The sequence below is a fragment of the Mesocricetus auratus genome, unplaced genomic scaffold (genome assembly GCF_017639785.1).
Source record: "Mesocricetus auratus isolate SY011 unplaced genomic scaffold, BCM_Maur_2.0 Super-Scaffold_100010, whole genome shotgun sequence".
NCBI lineage: Eukaryota > Metazoa > Chordata > Mammalia > Rodentia > Cricetidae > Mesocricetus > Mesocricetus auratus.
In genome coordinates this window covers 28,728,724-28,744,454 of record NW_024429194.1, presented here as the reverse complement: position 1 = coordinate 28,744,454, position 15,731 = coordinate 28,728,724, and the positions used below count along the sequence as shown (strand labels likewise).

The 15,731-nt window shown below is 35.2% G+C and overlaps 1 protein-coding gene across 2 annotated transcripts in view; it reads right to left on the bottom strand.

Moving 5' to 3' along the window:
• Cul3 (cullin 3) overlaps positions 1 to 15,731 on the bottom strand; it is a 74,935-nt gene that overhangs the window by 41,786 nt on the left and 17,418 nt on the right. The window contains exon 2 of one of the 2 annotated variants that reach the window (XM_040753231.1): positions 14,080 to 14,277. In XM_040753231.1, the coding sequence (XP_040609165.1) occupies positions 14,080 to 14,277 (198 nt within the window). The remainder of the gene's footprint in view (positions 1 to 14,079; positions 14,278 to 15,731) is intronic. The other variant, XM_040753232.1, reaches the window with a different exon arrangement.

Here is a 15,731-nt window from a genome sequence, read left to right as displayed (position 1 = left end):
TACACATTTATTTATTGCTTCTTCCACTAAAATCTGAATGCCTCCATGGTGGCAGAATGCCTCTCTTTTCAGCTGTTACTCTTTCACAAATACCAGTACCTGGTATACAGAAGATCATATCAACTGTCACTTTCAACAAGTTAAACATTTTCATAAAGTTTCCTTGTATCTGATATGCCTTCTTAATCCAACCTCCCCCCCCACACACACAAAAACACAAGGGTTGGACGATGGTGGTGCATGCCTTTAATCCCAGCACTCAAGAGGCAAAGGCAGGTGGATCTCTGTGAGTTCAAGACCAGCCTGGTCTATAACAGTTAGTTCCAAGACAGCCTCCAAAGTCACAGAGAAACCCTGTTTCAAAAAAAAAGAAGAAGAAACCAAGCTTACTACTACCTTACTAGTTAAGTTTCCCGCTGTGCTATCAGCACAATGGAAAAATTATTTACCTAGAAAACAGACTTTCTTCTGTGCTTATAACTTTAGAATGAAGAAGTAATATGGCTGTGTCCCAAGATCATGTAAGTCTTTGAAATTACAATTGGATCTCCACATCCATGTGTCCCAAATCCACATATTCAAGCAACAATCAATCAAAAAAAATTTGGAAGAAAAAGTCTGTTTCCTACTGAAAATATGCACACCTTTTTTCTTGTCATCATCCCCAAACAACAGAGCATAACAGTCTTTCCAGAACATTTGCGCTGTGTTTGCTATGTGTAACTTAGAGATGAGTTCGTGCTGGACAGTACATACAAGCAGATGAACACTTATGGAGTTTGGTTGCTATGGGAACCTGGAACCAATCCAAGAGGACAAGAAATGAGTGCTACGGTGCACAATTCTACAAATATTCTGATTCAAAAGTATTCCATGGTCCAAATGAATTCTCATTAACTCAAGCCTAAACAAGCTTGTAACACAAAACATTTGCCAAACCTTGTTAGATTAGGGACAATCTAAAGTCATGGTGCATTTTTGAAACACTAATTAATCAGGTTATACATATCTATAAATCTGAGTTGTAAATGCATGTAAATAAAATGTCAATCTATAGGAAATCAATTAATAAGTGGATAGGTTTAAAAAATAGAATGCCTGCAACATACAGCAGCATAAATAAAAACCAAGAAAACTGTCAGATTTATTTTTTAACTTCTGAAAACTAACATTTATTTAGAGTGAGTGTGTGTGCGCGTGTGTGTGCGCGCGCATGTGCATGCATAGGTGTGTATATGTGTGTGGGAGTGTTAAATCCATGTGAAGGTCACAGAATAATCTGTGGGAATCGGCTCTCTATCAAGTAGGTCCTGTTTACTAACTTGACTTATTCTTACATGCTGGAGAAAGATAGATACTAGATTTTAATGATGGGATCATATATATATCCTATCTAATATGTAGCATGAAAAACTACTAGCTTATATCATAAACACAGAACATGATATATTTTAGCTTTCTCAGACTGAGCACCTTAATTTTAAGGTATAGCCCCAGGACATAAGTACACTGTCTATATCAAAAGAAATTAAAAAATATATATGTATGCTAGTTGATTGCTATGTTAATCAAATACTTTCACATGCATAATTTCACACAGAATACACAGTTTTAATCTATATGTTTAAATGTAAACATAGGACTTATCAGGTAAATAAAGAAGGTACATAACACCAGAGGAAAAGAAAAAGCAAGTTGGAACATGCCCATTTACAAATGCACTCATCAAGCTCCATACATTTTACCGGACCACTCATTACGTTTTAAGAATTAATTGAGAACATGACAGTGTAGGCAAGTGTTGGAGCAAAAAGCTGGAACCCAAGCACTGGCAGGAGACAGAGGTAGAGGATTCTAAGTTTCAAACACAGCTTTGGGTTACAAAGCGAGACTGTAAAAAAAAAAAAAAACCTTAGACAATCTACACATGAAAGTCATGTGTTCCAAATACCACAACATCTAGTCAATTATTAAGAACTGAACTTACAACTATTACAAAATTGTGTTAAATATAAACTGTATTAAATTATTCCAGTTTGGGAATACATTCAAATCAGGAAGTTATTTCAAAATATACTTGACACATTTGTTGAATGAATAAAAAAACTGACCAATCAAATAAGTTAATATTACAGTATGTTCTCTAAAATGTACAAATATTTCATGTAATGCAATATCAGTTTGATGGTTTGGTTGAGATGACCTCCATAATTCTTGGACATTTGAATGCTTGGTCCCTAGCTGGTTTGCTGCAAGATTAGGAGGCATGTCCTTGCTGGAGGGAGTATGTTGTAGGGGCTGAATATGTGACAAAAGACGTGTGTTGTTTCCAGTGAGCTCTTTTAAAGATTCCTGTTTGGGGTTTGAGGTATGAGCTTTCAGTTATCCCAGCCTCCACTTTGCTGTCTGTTGCCATACTATGCCATTATTATCTACTCTAAACCCCTGCAACTGTAATCCCCAAATAAACCATTCCTTCTATTATGTTGCTTTGGTCATGGTGATTTATTTATTACAGTAACAGAAAACTATGAAACCAGTCTGTGGGCAAATGAAAAAGATAACAATCAGCACACACTGCAGACGATGCTATCTGCATCATTTTTCAAAGAACTACGCTGAACTTTTACCCTGACTAAAAGTTGTTTTATGATTGTTTGTTAAAGACTGATTTACATGCTTGACTGGTTGTCTGCATGTATGTTGAGTATTTTATGTACATGCGGTTTCCATAGGGACCAGGAGAGGATGTTCAAAGCCCTAGAAGCACTGTTGAGTCTCCTGTTGTGAGTGCTGGGAAACAAACCCAAGCCTTCTGCAGAAGCAGCAAGTGCTCTGAACTGTTGACATATTTATTCTATTCTGAGTTATTCAAGACTACACTATGAGAAAATTCTTTTAACAATTTCCTACAGAAATCTTTCTACCCTTAAGTAATAAAAGTGAGATATTTATTCAAACACAATAAAATGTAAAAATATGATAAAAATTCAATCTTTACTAAAATATTAACACTTTTTAAAAAGAGGGTTAGGTTGGCACAGAAACTAAAATGTACATAATAAGAAATAACTGAACCATTTTTAAAATTAACGCAAAAATTGAGTAGTAACACTGTTAGTATCACCCATTAACATCACCATTACTTTTTTTTTCACCAGCAGGGCAAATGACCAGAACCTGCTGTGGAGGCAGTACGAGAATAAAGGAACTCCTGACACCAAGTACTGAAAGAAAATTTACATTACAGTTCATCCAGGTGAAAAGCTAGCATTTGAAGAGCAACACAAGAAGAAACGTGGAAGTAACCACGTCAGAAGTTAAGAGTAAGATAGAACCAACTGTGATGAGAAGGATAAAATAAGCTGTGGAAAACTAATGACTGTGTGTGGTACTTGGGCTTCCAAAAGAATGAGAAAGTCTCACAGAACAATGGATCAGTCTACAGAAAACTAAAACCATTTGAAAACTTTTTAAAAACTGATTACAGTCAAGAGAATGAGAAGACCACTACTGGCTAGAACGTATTTACAAAGACCTATCTGATAAGACTACAAAGCTTACAAGAAAAAAATTTTTAATGAAAAAATTAAGTAACCCTATTTTTAAAACAGGCAACAAAGGGTATCTAACTAAAGATACACTGACAACAAATAACTGTATGAGAAAATGTTCAACCCAATGCCACTAGGGACCTGAAAATTGAGAGAATATGATAATCCTACATGTCTATTAGGGTGGCTAAAATAAAACACAGACAAAACCAAATGTTGAAAAGTATGTGTAACAGGGAGCCTCTTATTCATTGCTGACAGGAATGCAAACAAACAGTTTTAGTGTTTGCTTGTTGGTGTTTTTTGAGACAGGGTTTCTCTGTGTAGCTTTGTAGAACAAGCCAGCCTCAACTCACAGAGATCCACCTGCCTCTGCCCCCAGACTGCTGGGATTAAAGGCATATGCCATCACAGCCTTGCAAATGGTTCTTATTTAAAAACAAAAACAAAACTCTCCCTTCACTATGAAAATCGACAGACTCTGGCACATACAGTGAGATACCACTAAGCACTAAAGGAAATATGGGACCAGGCTATGAAGAAGAGACTTAAATGCATCATTTAAGCAAGCCTTTCATTCCATTTTGCTAGAAATCTAAAATTTCCCTGGAAAACAAAGGGATATTTAAACAAATTTTAGAGCCACCCTAAATCTGAAGGCAGACAACCCATATAAAAGTAAATGTCACCTAGGTAGTTTTGCTATAAGGCCCTGGTGCAGGCTTAAAGAGCCATGCCAGCCTTTCTGGCTTTTACACCACTGTTCTTATACTGCTGCAACAGTATTTACACAACTCTGGTATTTAAAACACCGATCACTATTTTACATTAACCTTCACTTTAGAATAGCAATATGTGGGAGTATTTGCAAAGATCAAATAAGGACTTTATTATGATGAAAATGCATCATTTGAGAATTTTTAAGTAACTGTTATCCTGATTGGTAATGGCATGGCTTAAAAAAGAAAATATAAACTGGACTCCATCAGAAAATTCTGAACTTTTGTTCTACAGATGATGTTAAAATTAGGAAAGGCGACAGTTTAGCAGAAAATAAAAATCCAAGTAAACAAAAAAAAATCACACAACTCAGTAAAAAAAGCAAAGAATTCAATTGTAAAAATGTGTCTTAAACAGTTCACAAAAGAAGAAAAGCAAAATGCAAATTTTCAAGAATGTAGACTAAAACCAGGATGAGAAATTAACTATGCTAGAATTGCTAAAGTAAGCTGACAGGATCAAGTACTGACAAACATTTGCAGCAAATGGAAGCAAATAGTACAGCCATATAGGAAATTAGGTGTATAAAGTTACATACATACATACATAACTATCATATGCCCCAGTAATCTCACTTCTAAATACCAATCTCAGGGAAATTAAAATGTATCCACACAAAGTTTGTATGCATATATTTATAAGCTTTATTCACAACTTCAAAAGGCTGCATACAAGAACCATCTTTCATTAAGCACACAGGTAAATTGATAAGCAAATGGTGCTACTCTTGAGACAACAGAGCATGAGTTGGTCATCAACAAAAGGAACCAACTAATGTTGCCTCCAACCTGAATCAAAGAAGTCAATCACCACAAAGGTAATAAACTGTGACTCCAGTTACAGAACAGTCTTGAATGTACAAAATTATAGTGAAGAGAACTGATCAGTAGTTGTGAGAGATGAGGGGACAAGAAGGGCATCACTATGAAGGGGGTATCACAAAGTTTTCAGGATAAAGGAACTTTTTCACACTTAAGGTAGTTAGTGGTGGTTGCATCAATATGTATATATGCCAAGAATCAAAGAACTATGCGTAGAAATAAAGACCAATTTTTGTATATTCACTAAAAAGTTGGCAATAAAATTCTCAAGTTGAACCCGTTTATCATGAACTGCAATTGCACAAGTGTTAAAAGAACTACAATGCCAAAAATTGCTGGAGTTGTTAAATAACTTCAACATATTAGATTAATACTGCCAACAAACCAAGTTGGACATTATTTATTTCTGTGATTCCAGCTTTTTCTTACATCTTAAAAACTTTGAAATTAAACTAAAATTAAAGTAGAATTGAGTCAAAACAAATCTCTAATTTTCAGTAATAAAATCTGTTGATGCTCAAACCATGTTCATAACACACTGAAACTACTGACAAAGAGTAGGAACAGAACCTGATTAAAGAGAAACCAATTCTTTGTTCTTGAATTTCCAAAAGTTCCTGTAGATAGACAAAGTGGCTGACACTGGACCACAACTCTTTGAATATTCTACCCTCCAACACATACAATTTTAACCACTAATAAAATTCTCTCCTTTTAAATTTTAATATGTAAGGAAAAAATCCCAAAGAGCTGATTTTAATCAAATGTCTAGGTAAGACAGAAATCATTACCTAAAACAAAATGGTAAGTTTATAATTCTAAATTTTACCAAAACTGTAACAAAGCCATATAATAAAAAAAGTAAAAAACTGAGGGATTCCTTCTTTAAGTCTCAAAATTCAAGACAATATTTAGTATAAATATAGACAAATCTCAGTATCTCCATTTGTCTATATCCACCCACCCATCCATCGATCCATCCATGAAAGATTCTGTAAGTTTTTCAAAACTGCCTGAGTGAGCTTCCTGAATGTCTGTCAAAAAACTCAGTGATTATTAGCTAGATTACCATATTATTCTAATTTCTTTTCATTAACAGTTAAGAATAAAGATAGAAATCAAAGATATACCAAAAATATTTTAAAGCACTTAATTACTTACTAAAAATTTTCTTTCTGATTAATGCCAGATTTTTCTAGAATTTTTGCTAACATACTGTTAGTAATACAACTTTAAAGCCTTCACAAAGGCTACACAAACTTTGAATCTCAAATCCAATATTCCCAACCCCAGTTGTCTACAAGCTTCCAAAGAAACGAAGTCATAATATAAGATTATCAAGTACCACTCAAAAGAATATACCAAGAAAACCCTTCCTTTTACTGAGAGACTTATGATGGCTTCCATCAGACAAAGCAAGATGCTACAACATTATAATGAGATACAAGAGGCATTCAATCACTTTATAATCCCAACCGAGGAATAGAGAAATCTAATATTAGACTCCATTTGAGATTCAAAGGAGAGATGCAGAAAGTTTGTGGGTGGTGCATTTCCATAATTTCACATATTAAGATAATCTGTTACGTGTAAGGGCAAAGAGAAAACCATGTAAACTTGATTTCTTTAGAAGCATTCTTGAGGAGAAAAAAAAAGACATTTACTGTGCGCATGGGCAGTCAGAGAACAGCATGCCAGAGCCAGCTCTCCTTTCACCCTATGGGGCTCGGGCATTGAATTTAGATTGTCAGGCTTGGCAGCTGAATACCTTTACCAGAAAAGGCTTCTTGTCCAGCCTAAAAAGCATTCTTCTTAATTCTTCATTGTCTTCATTTTTGTGTATATAGTTGTGCATCATGTGTGTAGTGCATGCAAAAGCCAGAAGAGGGTGTCAGATGTCCTGGGAACTGGAGCTATAGTTGTGAGCCACCACATAGGTGCTGGGGATCAAATGTAGGTCCCCTAGAAGACCAACTAGTAGTGTTCTTAACACTGAGCCAATCTCTCTAGCCTCCTAAAAAGCATTCTTATTTTCAAATATTCTTTCAACTCTGGGGACACAACTCAGTGGTGGAGCATTTGCCTAGCACATGTAAGAGTCAGAGATGAACAAAGGGTCTTAAAATTTCTATTATTAATCATTCCCCAGACAACGTAATTTTCCCTCCAATTCTGAGTATCCCATTAAAGGTTCTTGTTGAAAGGTACCCTGTCACATTTTAGGAAAAACTGAGAATCTGTGTGTCTGAACTAAAACTAATGAAAATAAGGTAATGAACCTACAGATCAGCTAATGAAAAGCTTTCCCTCATTGTTCTACCAGTAGTTCTCTTAAGACTTGCTATCACTGTATTTAATCATGAATGCAATTAAAATGTCTCTCTACATTGTTTTCCATTTGCCTAAGACCAAGAGGAAGACTCAAAAAAAGTTAAAGTCTCCTCTGCCTACCGGTGGTGGCGCACCCCTTTAATCCCAACACTCGGGAGGCAGAGGCAGGTGGATCTCTGTGAGTTTGAGACCAGCCTGGTCTACAAGAGCTAGTTCCAGGACAGCCTCCAACGCCACAGAGAAACCATCTCGAAAAAAGTCTTCTCAACTGACCTACGAAACAGTTCAAAGGTTAAGTTACCAACTTCATTTCCACTTGTACCCACATAAAAATACCCTAAATTGTCTATAGATTTAATTCAGTTGTTCTCCTCTCCTCAAAAATGTGAGAAAAATGAAGACATTGAGAAACTGATTTACAGATACAATTTTTACCATAGGATAACAAATTTTAAAAAAAAAATGGAAAAAAGCTATTTGTTCTACAAATAAGACTTTGCATTTCCAAAACAGTTCAAAATAAGTAACTATGGGCTCTTCACAATTCCTATTTCCCTATCTGTAAACTAAAGCATCAAGGAGGTCAGATCTACAGCTCACCAATCCAAGTATGTGAACTAGAACCTCTAATACATACACAGGCAGAGAAGCTTTACTTGACAGACTACAACTGTCTGAACCAGGGCCTGGAACATACCAGGTCTTCAACGAACAGTTTTCTGAGTGATGAAAATGAACACTACCAATCTCCTCTTATTCTCCCTTCTTCCTATTCAATCACAGTAAAATAGCATTCAAAGAGCAAGTTACTTAGATAAAAAGACTCCGAAACCCCGCTGGAGTAAGTGCTCTATATAGCAGTAAGAATCTTCTAGATTTTGAAAATTAACACCTTTTTTTTTTTTAGCTATAACCAATTCAAAGCTTCCATAGGTTCACTCATAAAATACATTATTCAAATAATATTATAGGGTATTAGTGAAAAGTATTAGTACCAATCAATAATAAACCAAACCCAAGAAAACATGTTGAGTATTAAAAGCGGACAAAACTAAAGTCTCATCAAAACTAGTTTCTTCTTGGTTCAGACATAAATAAGCATTACAAATTGTGTTTCCAAGTCTTAATAACCTAAATGTTCCTAATGTCTACTGTGCTAACACGGGAGGCTTAGGATAGCCAGTCTGAGGCCAACCTGGGTTACACAGGGTGACTCCATGTCAAAACAAAGAAACAACCAGGCATGATGACACATGCCTTTAATCCCAGCACTTAAGAGGCAGAAGAAAAAAATGGAGTCAGAAGCAGGTGGATCTCTGTGGGTTTAAGTACAATCTGTTCTACACATTGAGTTCCAAGCCAGCCAGGGTCATAGAGTCAAACTCTGTCTCAATAAGTAAGTACAAAATAAAATTACTAAAAGGGTAAAGTTTTTCAAGAAAAAGTGAAACAAACCAAAGAAACAAACATCAAAATCCTAGATTTATCATACAATCTTTATAAGTGAACAGTAAGATTAAGAAAGTATAAATTCTAAGCTCAGGTTCATTTGTTCAAATTAGCTACCAGCAAAAGCAGGCTTTCCAGTGCATTTCTCATTTCTCCTTAGTACTTTCCCCACTGTACCTACATCTAAGTTACTTATTAAAGAGGGGCTCAGAAGGCAGGATACTTTCCTTACTGCAGGACAACCCTAGAAACTTGTCAGTTACATTTAGCATCCCAAACAGGAAGCATCTAAGGAAACTGGCTTCATCCTTACCTATCTACAAATGGCAAAACTAAAGATCACCGTTCTATTTATAAACACAAAGCAAAGCTAACTTTTAGTATTTCTAAATTCCTTACACACCAACCATCAGCAAGTAACATTCCTTCTACATGTGAGATAGTGTGTATCTGACAACTGTACTCTAACTCTTACTATTAGTGTGTATTATTACCATCATTGGTATAAATCAACTTCAGATTACTTTGTTCCAGTACTCTTCATTTCAATTCTTAAGACCTCTTAATTCTCCAAACAGCCCAAGTAGGATTTTAAAAACCTATACAACAGCATGCTGCCATTTTGCTAAACTGCAAAATAATTAAGAACTAAGCCATTCTGTCAGAGCTTCAAGGCTTGGCACGGTGGCTTCTGACTCTCTCCAACTTTCTCATACCCTGTTTTCATTCATAGCAGATTGCCAGTATCTTTACTCTAGGAGTTGATAAACAATATCCTGCTGCCTATTAAGACAAAGAACTCACTGGAATCCCATCATAAGCATTTGCTACATATGATACCTGATCTTTGTGCCTTAGGAGAAGAGCTAAGGAGTGTGACAAAGACTGGCTCAGAAAAACAAAAATACTATCTGGTGTTTTAACAGAAAACATGACATTTAGGCATTCTCTTTGCCTGGCATGCTCTTCAGACAATATACGACCAGTACTAGACAAGAGACAGATAGCACTTGGATTATTTGAACTTTCTTCAATTTTAGAAATCCATTTCTTCAGCCGGGCGTTGGTGGCGCACGCCTTTAATCCCAGCACTTGGGAGGCAGAGGCAGGCGGATCTCTGTGAGTTCGAGGCCAGCCTGGTCTACAAAGTGAGTTCCAGGACAGCCTCCAAAGCCACAGAGAAACCCTGTCTCGAAAAACCAAAAAGAAAAAAGAAAAAAGAAATCTATTTCTTCAATAATCAGCTACTTTTATTCTGTCTTCTCTACAGCCTCTCTTTATTCTCGTCTGTAATGAGAGTTTTAACAAAAACATCAAAGTACTAAAAACTACATTAAAAAATCCTGACTCCATGTAAAACTTAAATTTCCTTTTAATTCTTCAATCTGAAAAGATGGGTCTTGGTTATTTACATGATGGTATTAAAAGTTTACCTTATCAAAATGTTATGCAGATAGTTCAGGTAACTATAGGCAACAATAAAATGAAATAATAGGTAATACTGGTTTCCATGCAGAATATATTGTGTATTATATCATATTTAGCATTGTTGAAAAACATATTCATTGAACCAGTTGATACTTCCTATGTCCAAAGACAAGTATTTTGAGCTACTATATACTGACCTCCCCTATCAACAGTTCTCTCTTGGTAGTGGTCCATTTGTATAGTAACACTATTTGTAGCTATTATTTTCCCTCTGGAGATAAAAATGAATATAAATAGAAAAGACAAAGATGAAAGAAAGTGAAGATATTAGCAGAGGTTCGAAAGTTAATTCATTTGACATATAGATGTGTGGAGTCATCAGAAACCTCACTGGAAACAACTCGCTAAGTGTGTGTGGGTGGGGGGGAGCATAACATTTCAGATGCCTGGAGACATAAGATTATGTATAAGGAGAAAATCCAGAATAGAGTGTATATGCTTTCAAGTTTTAAATTTAACATCTAGAATAATCAACATGAATACATGTCCTTAAGAACATACTGAGGATAGAGCCCTCATGACCGGTTCTCTCTCTGCCATGGGAAGATACAGCAAGAAGTTACGTACAAACCAGCCAAACAGCCCTCCCCAGGAAATGAATCTACAAATATCTTAGTTTTAGACTACATTGCATCCAGAGCAGTGAAAAGTTGCTGTTTAAGCCATCAGTCCAAACTGAGACAACAGTACAGGACCACATTAAGGCTAAAAAAATTCCTTTAACATTTCTCATGGAGGTTTATTCTAATGACTTCATTATGTACTTAATCACATTTCAGAGTTCAAAAATTATTCACTTAAACAGTGACCTCATACTCTCACTTCTCTTTACTTTTTCCACGTACCAATTTTCAAAACACGTGGTTGTAGTTTTTTTTTTGAGTCTGTGGCCAAGTTACACAGTATCGTTTAAAATGATAGCAATACTACAAATTGCACCTTTTAACCAACTTGCACTAAAACCCTTCATCAATTCTTTAGTAGTCTTCACTAGGACCGTATCAAGTATCTTTTCTCATTTTCAAAAGTCAGGTTTTTTAATTATTACATTTAACTAACCTGAAAGTCCCACCCACTAGGGCTAGGCCTAACATACAAAAAAGTAATGATCATATTCCCTGACAAATGTGAACGCAACTGTCATAATTTATTTCTCCATCTTTCTTGATCCCACATCTAAGACCTCAAGTGTTTTAATCCTCCACCCCTTCAGGATACTTTTAAGCAAAACACTCATCCTTCCTCTTTCTCGTAATGTCTAAACTTCTTGAATAAATCTTCCTTATTCCCAACAACTATCAGTTTCCTCCTCAACATTTAACCCTTGACTCTGGTCACTTCATTCTCTGAAACCTAATGCTTACTCCTCAGGACATTCTACCAAATAACAAAACTCCAAAACTAGTTCTGAATTTTCAAGTGTTATCTACAAACACATTTGAGGGTCTTGTGACTCATGCATAAAAATTCTAAGGTATTGTCCAATGATAAAAAAACTCAATATAACCTAAAATAAGATTTACCTCATCCTTTACCTGCTGCAAATCACTTTATTAGGTGCACCACAATCTGAGATAACTAATTTTGCCTGTCTTATTTCCAAATCTCTAACATACTCTCTTTTGTAGTCTATCCTTTGACTCATATTTTTCAAGATTTTATTCTGAGTCTAATAAACACCCACCCAATTCTATATTTCATATCTCATCCTCAGTATCAGTAATTCCCACACATTGTTATACCCACTTGAACCTTTTAAACTCTGCCACTGTTTAGTTTAAATTCCTTAGTAAAACAGTCAAATTTTCTTAATCTTTTACTATGCTCTTTGCTATATAATAATTCAATAACCCCAAATTTATGTTCCTCGGTTCTCAGTTAACATCCCCCCTTTCCCTAAGAATAACCAGTTGCTCTTTTTTAAAACTGTATACTATTTGCTATACTGGAGTGCCTCCCAGTGTTTAGATATGTCTCTCAATCTTTCTTTTAAAGACTGCATTAAATTCCCTCCTTTCTCATGAAATCTTATAGTTAAGGTTAACTTTTCTTTCACATAATATCTAAGCTATTATCACCTACACAACTCATTTACCACTTAATGTATGGGGTTTCACACTATTACTAAAAGTGTACCATCTCTCACATCAAAGTAAAAACAACCCTAGACAGGGATAGTATACACTAATTGTGCATCTAAGTGAATTTTTTATTTTGAAAAGAGGTATTTAACAAAAATCTGACTGCATGTCAAACATAATCCTATTAATGTCATGAAATATTAAAAGTACCTAGAGCTCATGTAATCTCTCCACCCCACCTTCCAGAGAAAGAAATTCTTAAAGACGGACGGGAAGAGAAAGCTGTTGTGCAACCCTACAGTGATGACTCATCAAAAAACGCTGAAACTACCACACAGAAGCTTCTGTAAGAATAGAACATTCATACAGTATCAAAATATCACTGAACAGATTACTTAGGAATTACAAAGGGAAAAATGGTACCTTTACAGTGAAGAAATCTGGCGGACACCAACTGATCAAAGTTAACATCACCAATAATGGGATAAACTGACAGCATGTGCCTCCTGATGTGATGCACTGAGGACATGACATCACTTATGTATTATTCCTGCCAAAAATGCACAACCTGAAACTAGTCATGAGGAAACAATCAGACAAACCAAACACTGAGGGCAATCTATAAATCACTGACCTATAACCTTCAAGATTGCCAATGTACAAGCAGACGAAGTCTGAGGAACTCAATGTGTGATCCTGGATTCGATTGTGAATCAGAAAAAGATTATTATAGAGGACATCACTGCTTTATAGAGGACATCACTGCTACATAGGACAACCAGTAAGATCTGAATATGGATGATAGCATGGTACTACACTAATGTTAAACTGTCAGGTTTTCATCAAGCCTCTTCAGTTATGTAAGAGAACTTCTGTATTCACAGGAGAACTGTTCCCAAATAATTTAGGGTATATGAAATGTAAACCTTACTCTCTAACTGTTCATTAACAATTACAATAAATAAAAATTAGTAATAGAATGACTTGCAAAAAATGTGGCAAAATGTATAGGTTAGAAATAAGAGTTCATTTTACCATTCACAAAACATTTCTGCCCCCCACATATGTCTTAAAGCAAGACATTGTAGTAAGGATATTTCATAAATAAATTAATTTTTTGCAGTCTTGTTCAATGAACACTTTACAGTGTTAACCACTAATTTATCTTTAAAAGATTTCCTATTTACCACAAAACTTAGCTAAAAAGAATAGTTTACTTCCATTGATGAAAGTCTTAGAATATTTTAAAATAAATTTTCTTATTTTCAAATATACAGAAGAGAAAGCTAAAAAGGCTAGCTGAAATATTTTTAAAAGAATCATCTATAATTAACATTTAATAAATAAGCGTTTGTAATTCACCGTTTTCCTCATTTTTATACATTCTTCCTCTCTTCTCAACTATCATAATCTGTGATTTAGTCAGTAAGTGTCCGTAAGGTTTTACAATACAGTGACATGTTAAATAAAGGCTTCCTGTAGCCTTAAAAAGAATGTTCTGGTCAAAATACAACATGGTATAAGGATTTTTCTATAGTTAAAATTGTATTAGCAACAATCCTTTAAATTGGGTACCTTATTTATGAGATGTTCAGTAACAACTTCTCTTAGTCCAGTGTAGAGCTTTTCTCCATGTTTATGCAAAACCATTGTATATGCATTTCTATAGAGCTCCTCAAAACTAAGACCACTGTTATTCTTACGCTGGATTTCTTGAATTGCATTTTTCAGAAGGTCCCAAATGCTGTTTACATATTTTTCATCCATGGTCATCTGCAATATCCAAGAGAGAAAAGGGAAAAAAGGTTGAGAATATTTCTGTATTTGTTCATATCATAAATATTTTGACTATGACTACAAACCTATATGACTTATAGAGACATTAACAACTATTTTATTTTAGCAAGAGATATATCTGAAGTTGCTTGAACTAATAAACATTCTTATTCACTCTTTTATAACCTCTTCCTCCATCCTAAGTATACCAAAACAGTATCCACAAGTCATTTAACCCTTCCTTGCTTCCTGATAAATATTTGCCATGGTAAATTCCAAAAGCCCACCTACTCCTTCACATGAAGTCATATACTTAAATATAATAACATACTACTTATATTTAACCTGTTTAAATTCATACCGACTAACTCCAAGTGTGACTGACCTTCCTGTAACCCTATAAGCCCAATTTTTTAATACATTGATTATACTTTTCTAGATTTTTACACCATATCCTCACTCAAATGCTTCCTGTTGCAGTCAAAAATGGAAACAACTAGGAGGCACTATACAAACTGATCATATCCACCAACATTTTTGGTTCTATGCCAACAAATCTGTTAATTCTTACACTACAAGTACAGTACAGGAACCAAAAGTAAACAGTACAAATGCAGGATGCCAGGCCCCACCCCAACTACAGAAACAACCTGCATTTTAAAAGAAAGTCTAAGCAAGCTGCATACAGAATGAAGTCTTCCATATGCCCAGTCAACTACTAAAGGATCTCTTTTTTGACAATCACCTTTCTTATCATCATTGACTTTCTGTCTACTAAATCATTCCTAAAAACAAATCTTCACAATCCTTTCACAACTTATTTACATTTACAATGAAATATTTAAATAGCAAAGGATTGAAATGGTCCTTCATATTCAGTATCTCCAAGTTCCATTTTCCCATTATATCTTTAATCCACAACAATGTAACTTTCATTTCTACCATTTCACTAGAACTGTGAAAAAGTCATTGACTTCTATGTTCATAATGGTCAAAGTCCCAGATCTCATTTTACTAGACTTATCCAGCAGTATTTTGAAAGAGCTCACCAATTCTACAGTTTAAAACAAACATTTCACTTGCCTTCCAAGCACTACAGCCACTTATTTTTCTTCCCATTTCACTGCTTCCTTCTGTCAGTTGGCTTCTGGTTCTTACTACCATCTCTAATGCTAGACTCACGTTCTAGAGATCTCATTATGACCGACTCTCAAATTCCCTATATCCTATCCTGACCTGTCTTTTGTACACTAATGATATGTTAGCTGCCTACTCAACAACTCAAACTCCTCAAGTTTCAAACACAAGTCCTAATCTTTCCCAACACTCCACCTGGCCTGTAGTCTTTTCAATTGAATAAATGTCTACTTCTTTCTTCCAGGTGCTAAGTGCAAACATCATCATCTCTGGCTATTCCCCCACTTCAATTCCAATCAAATACAATCAGAGAG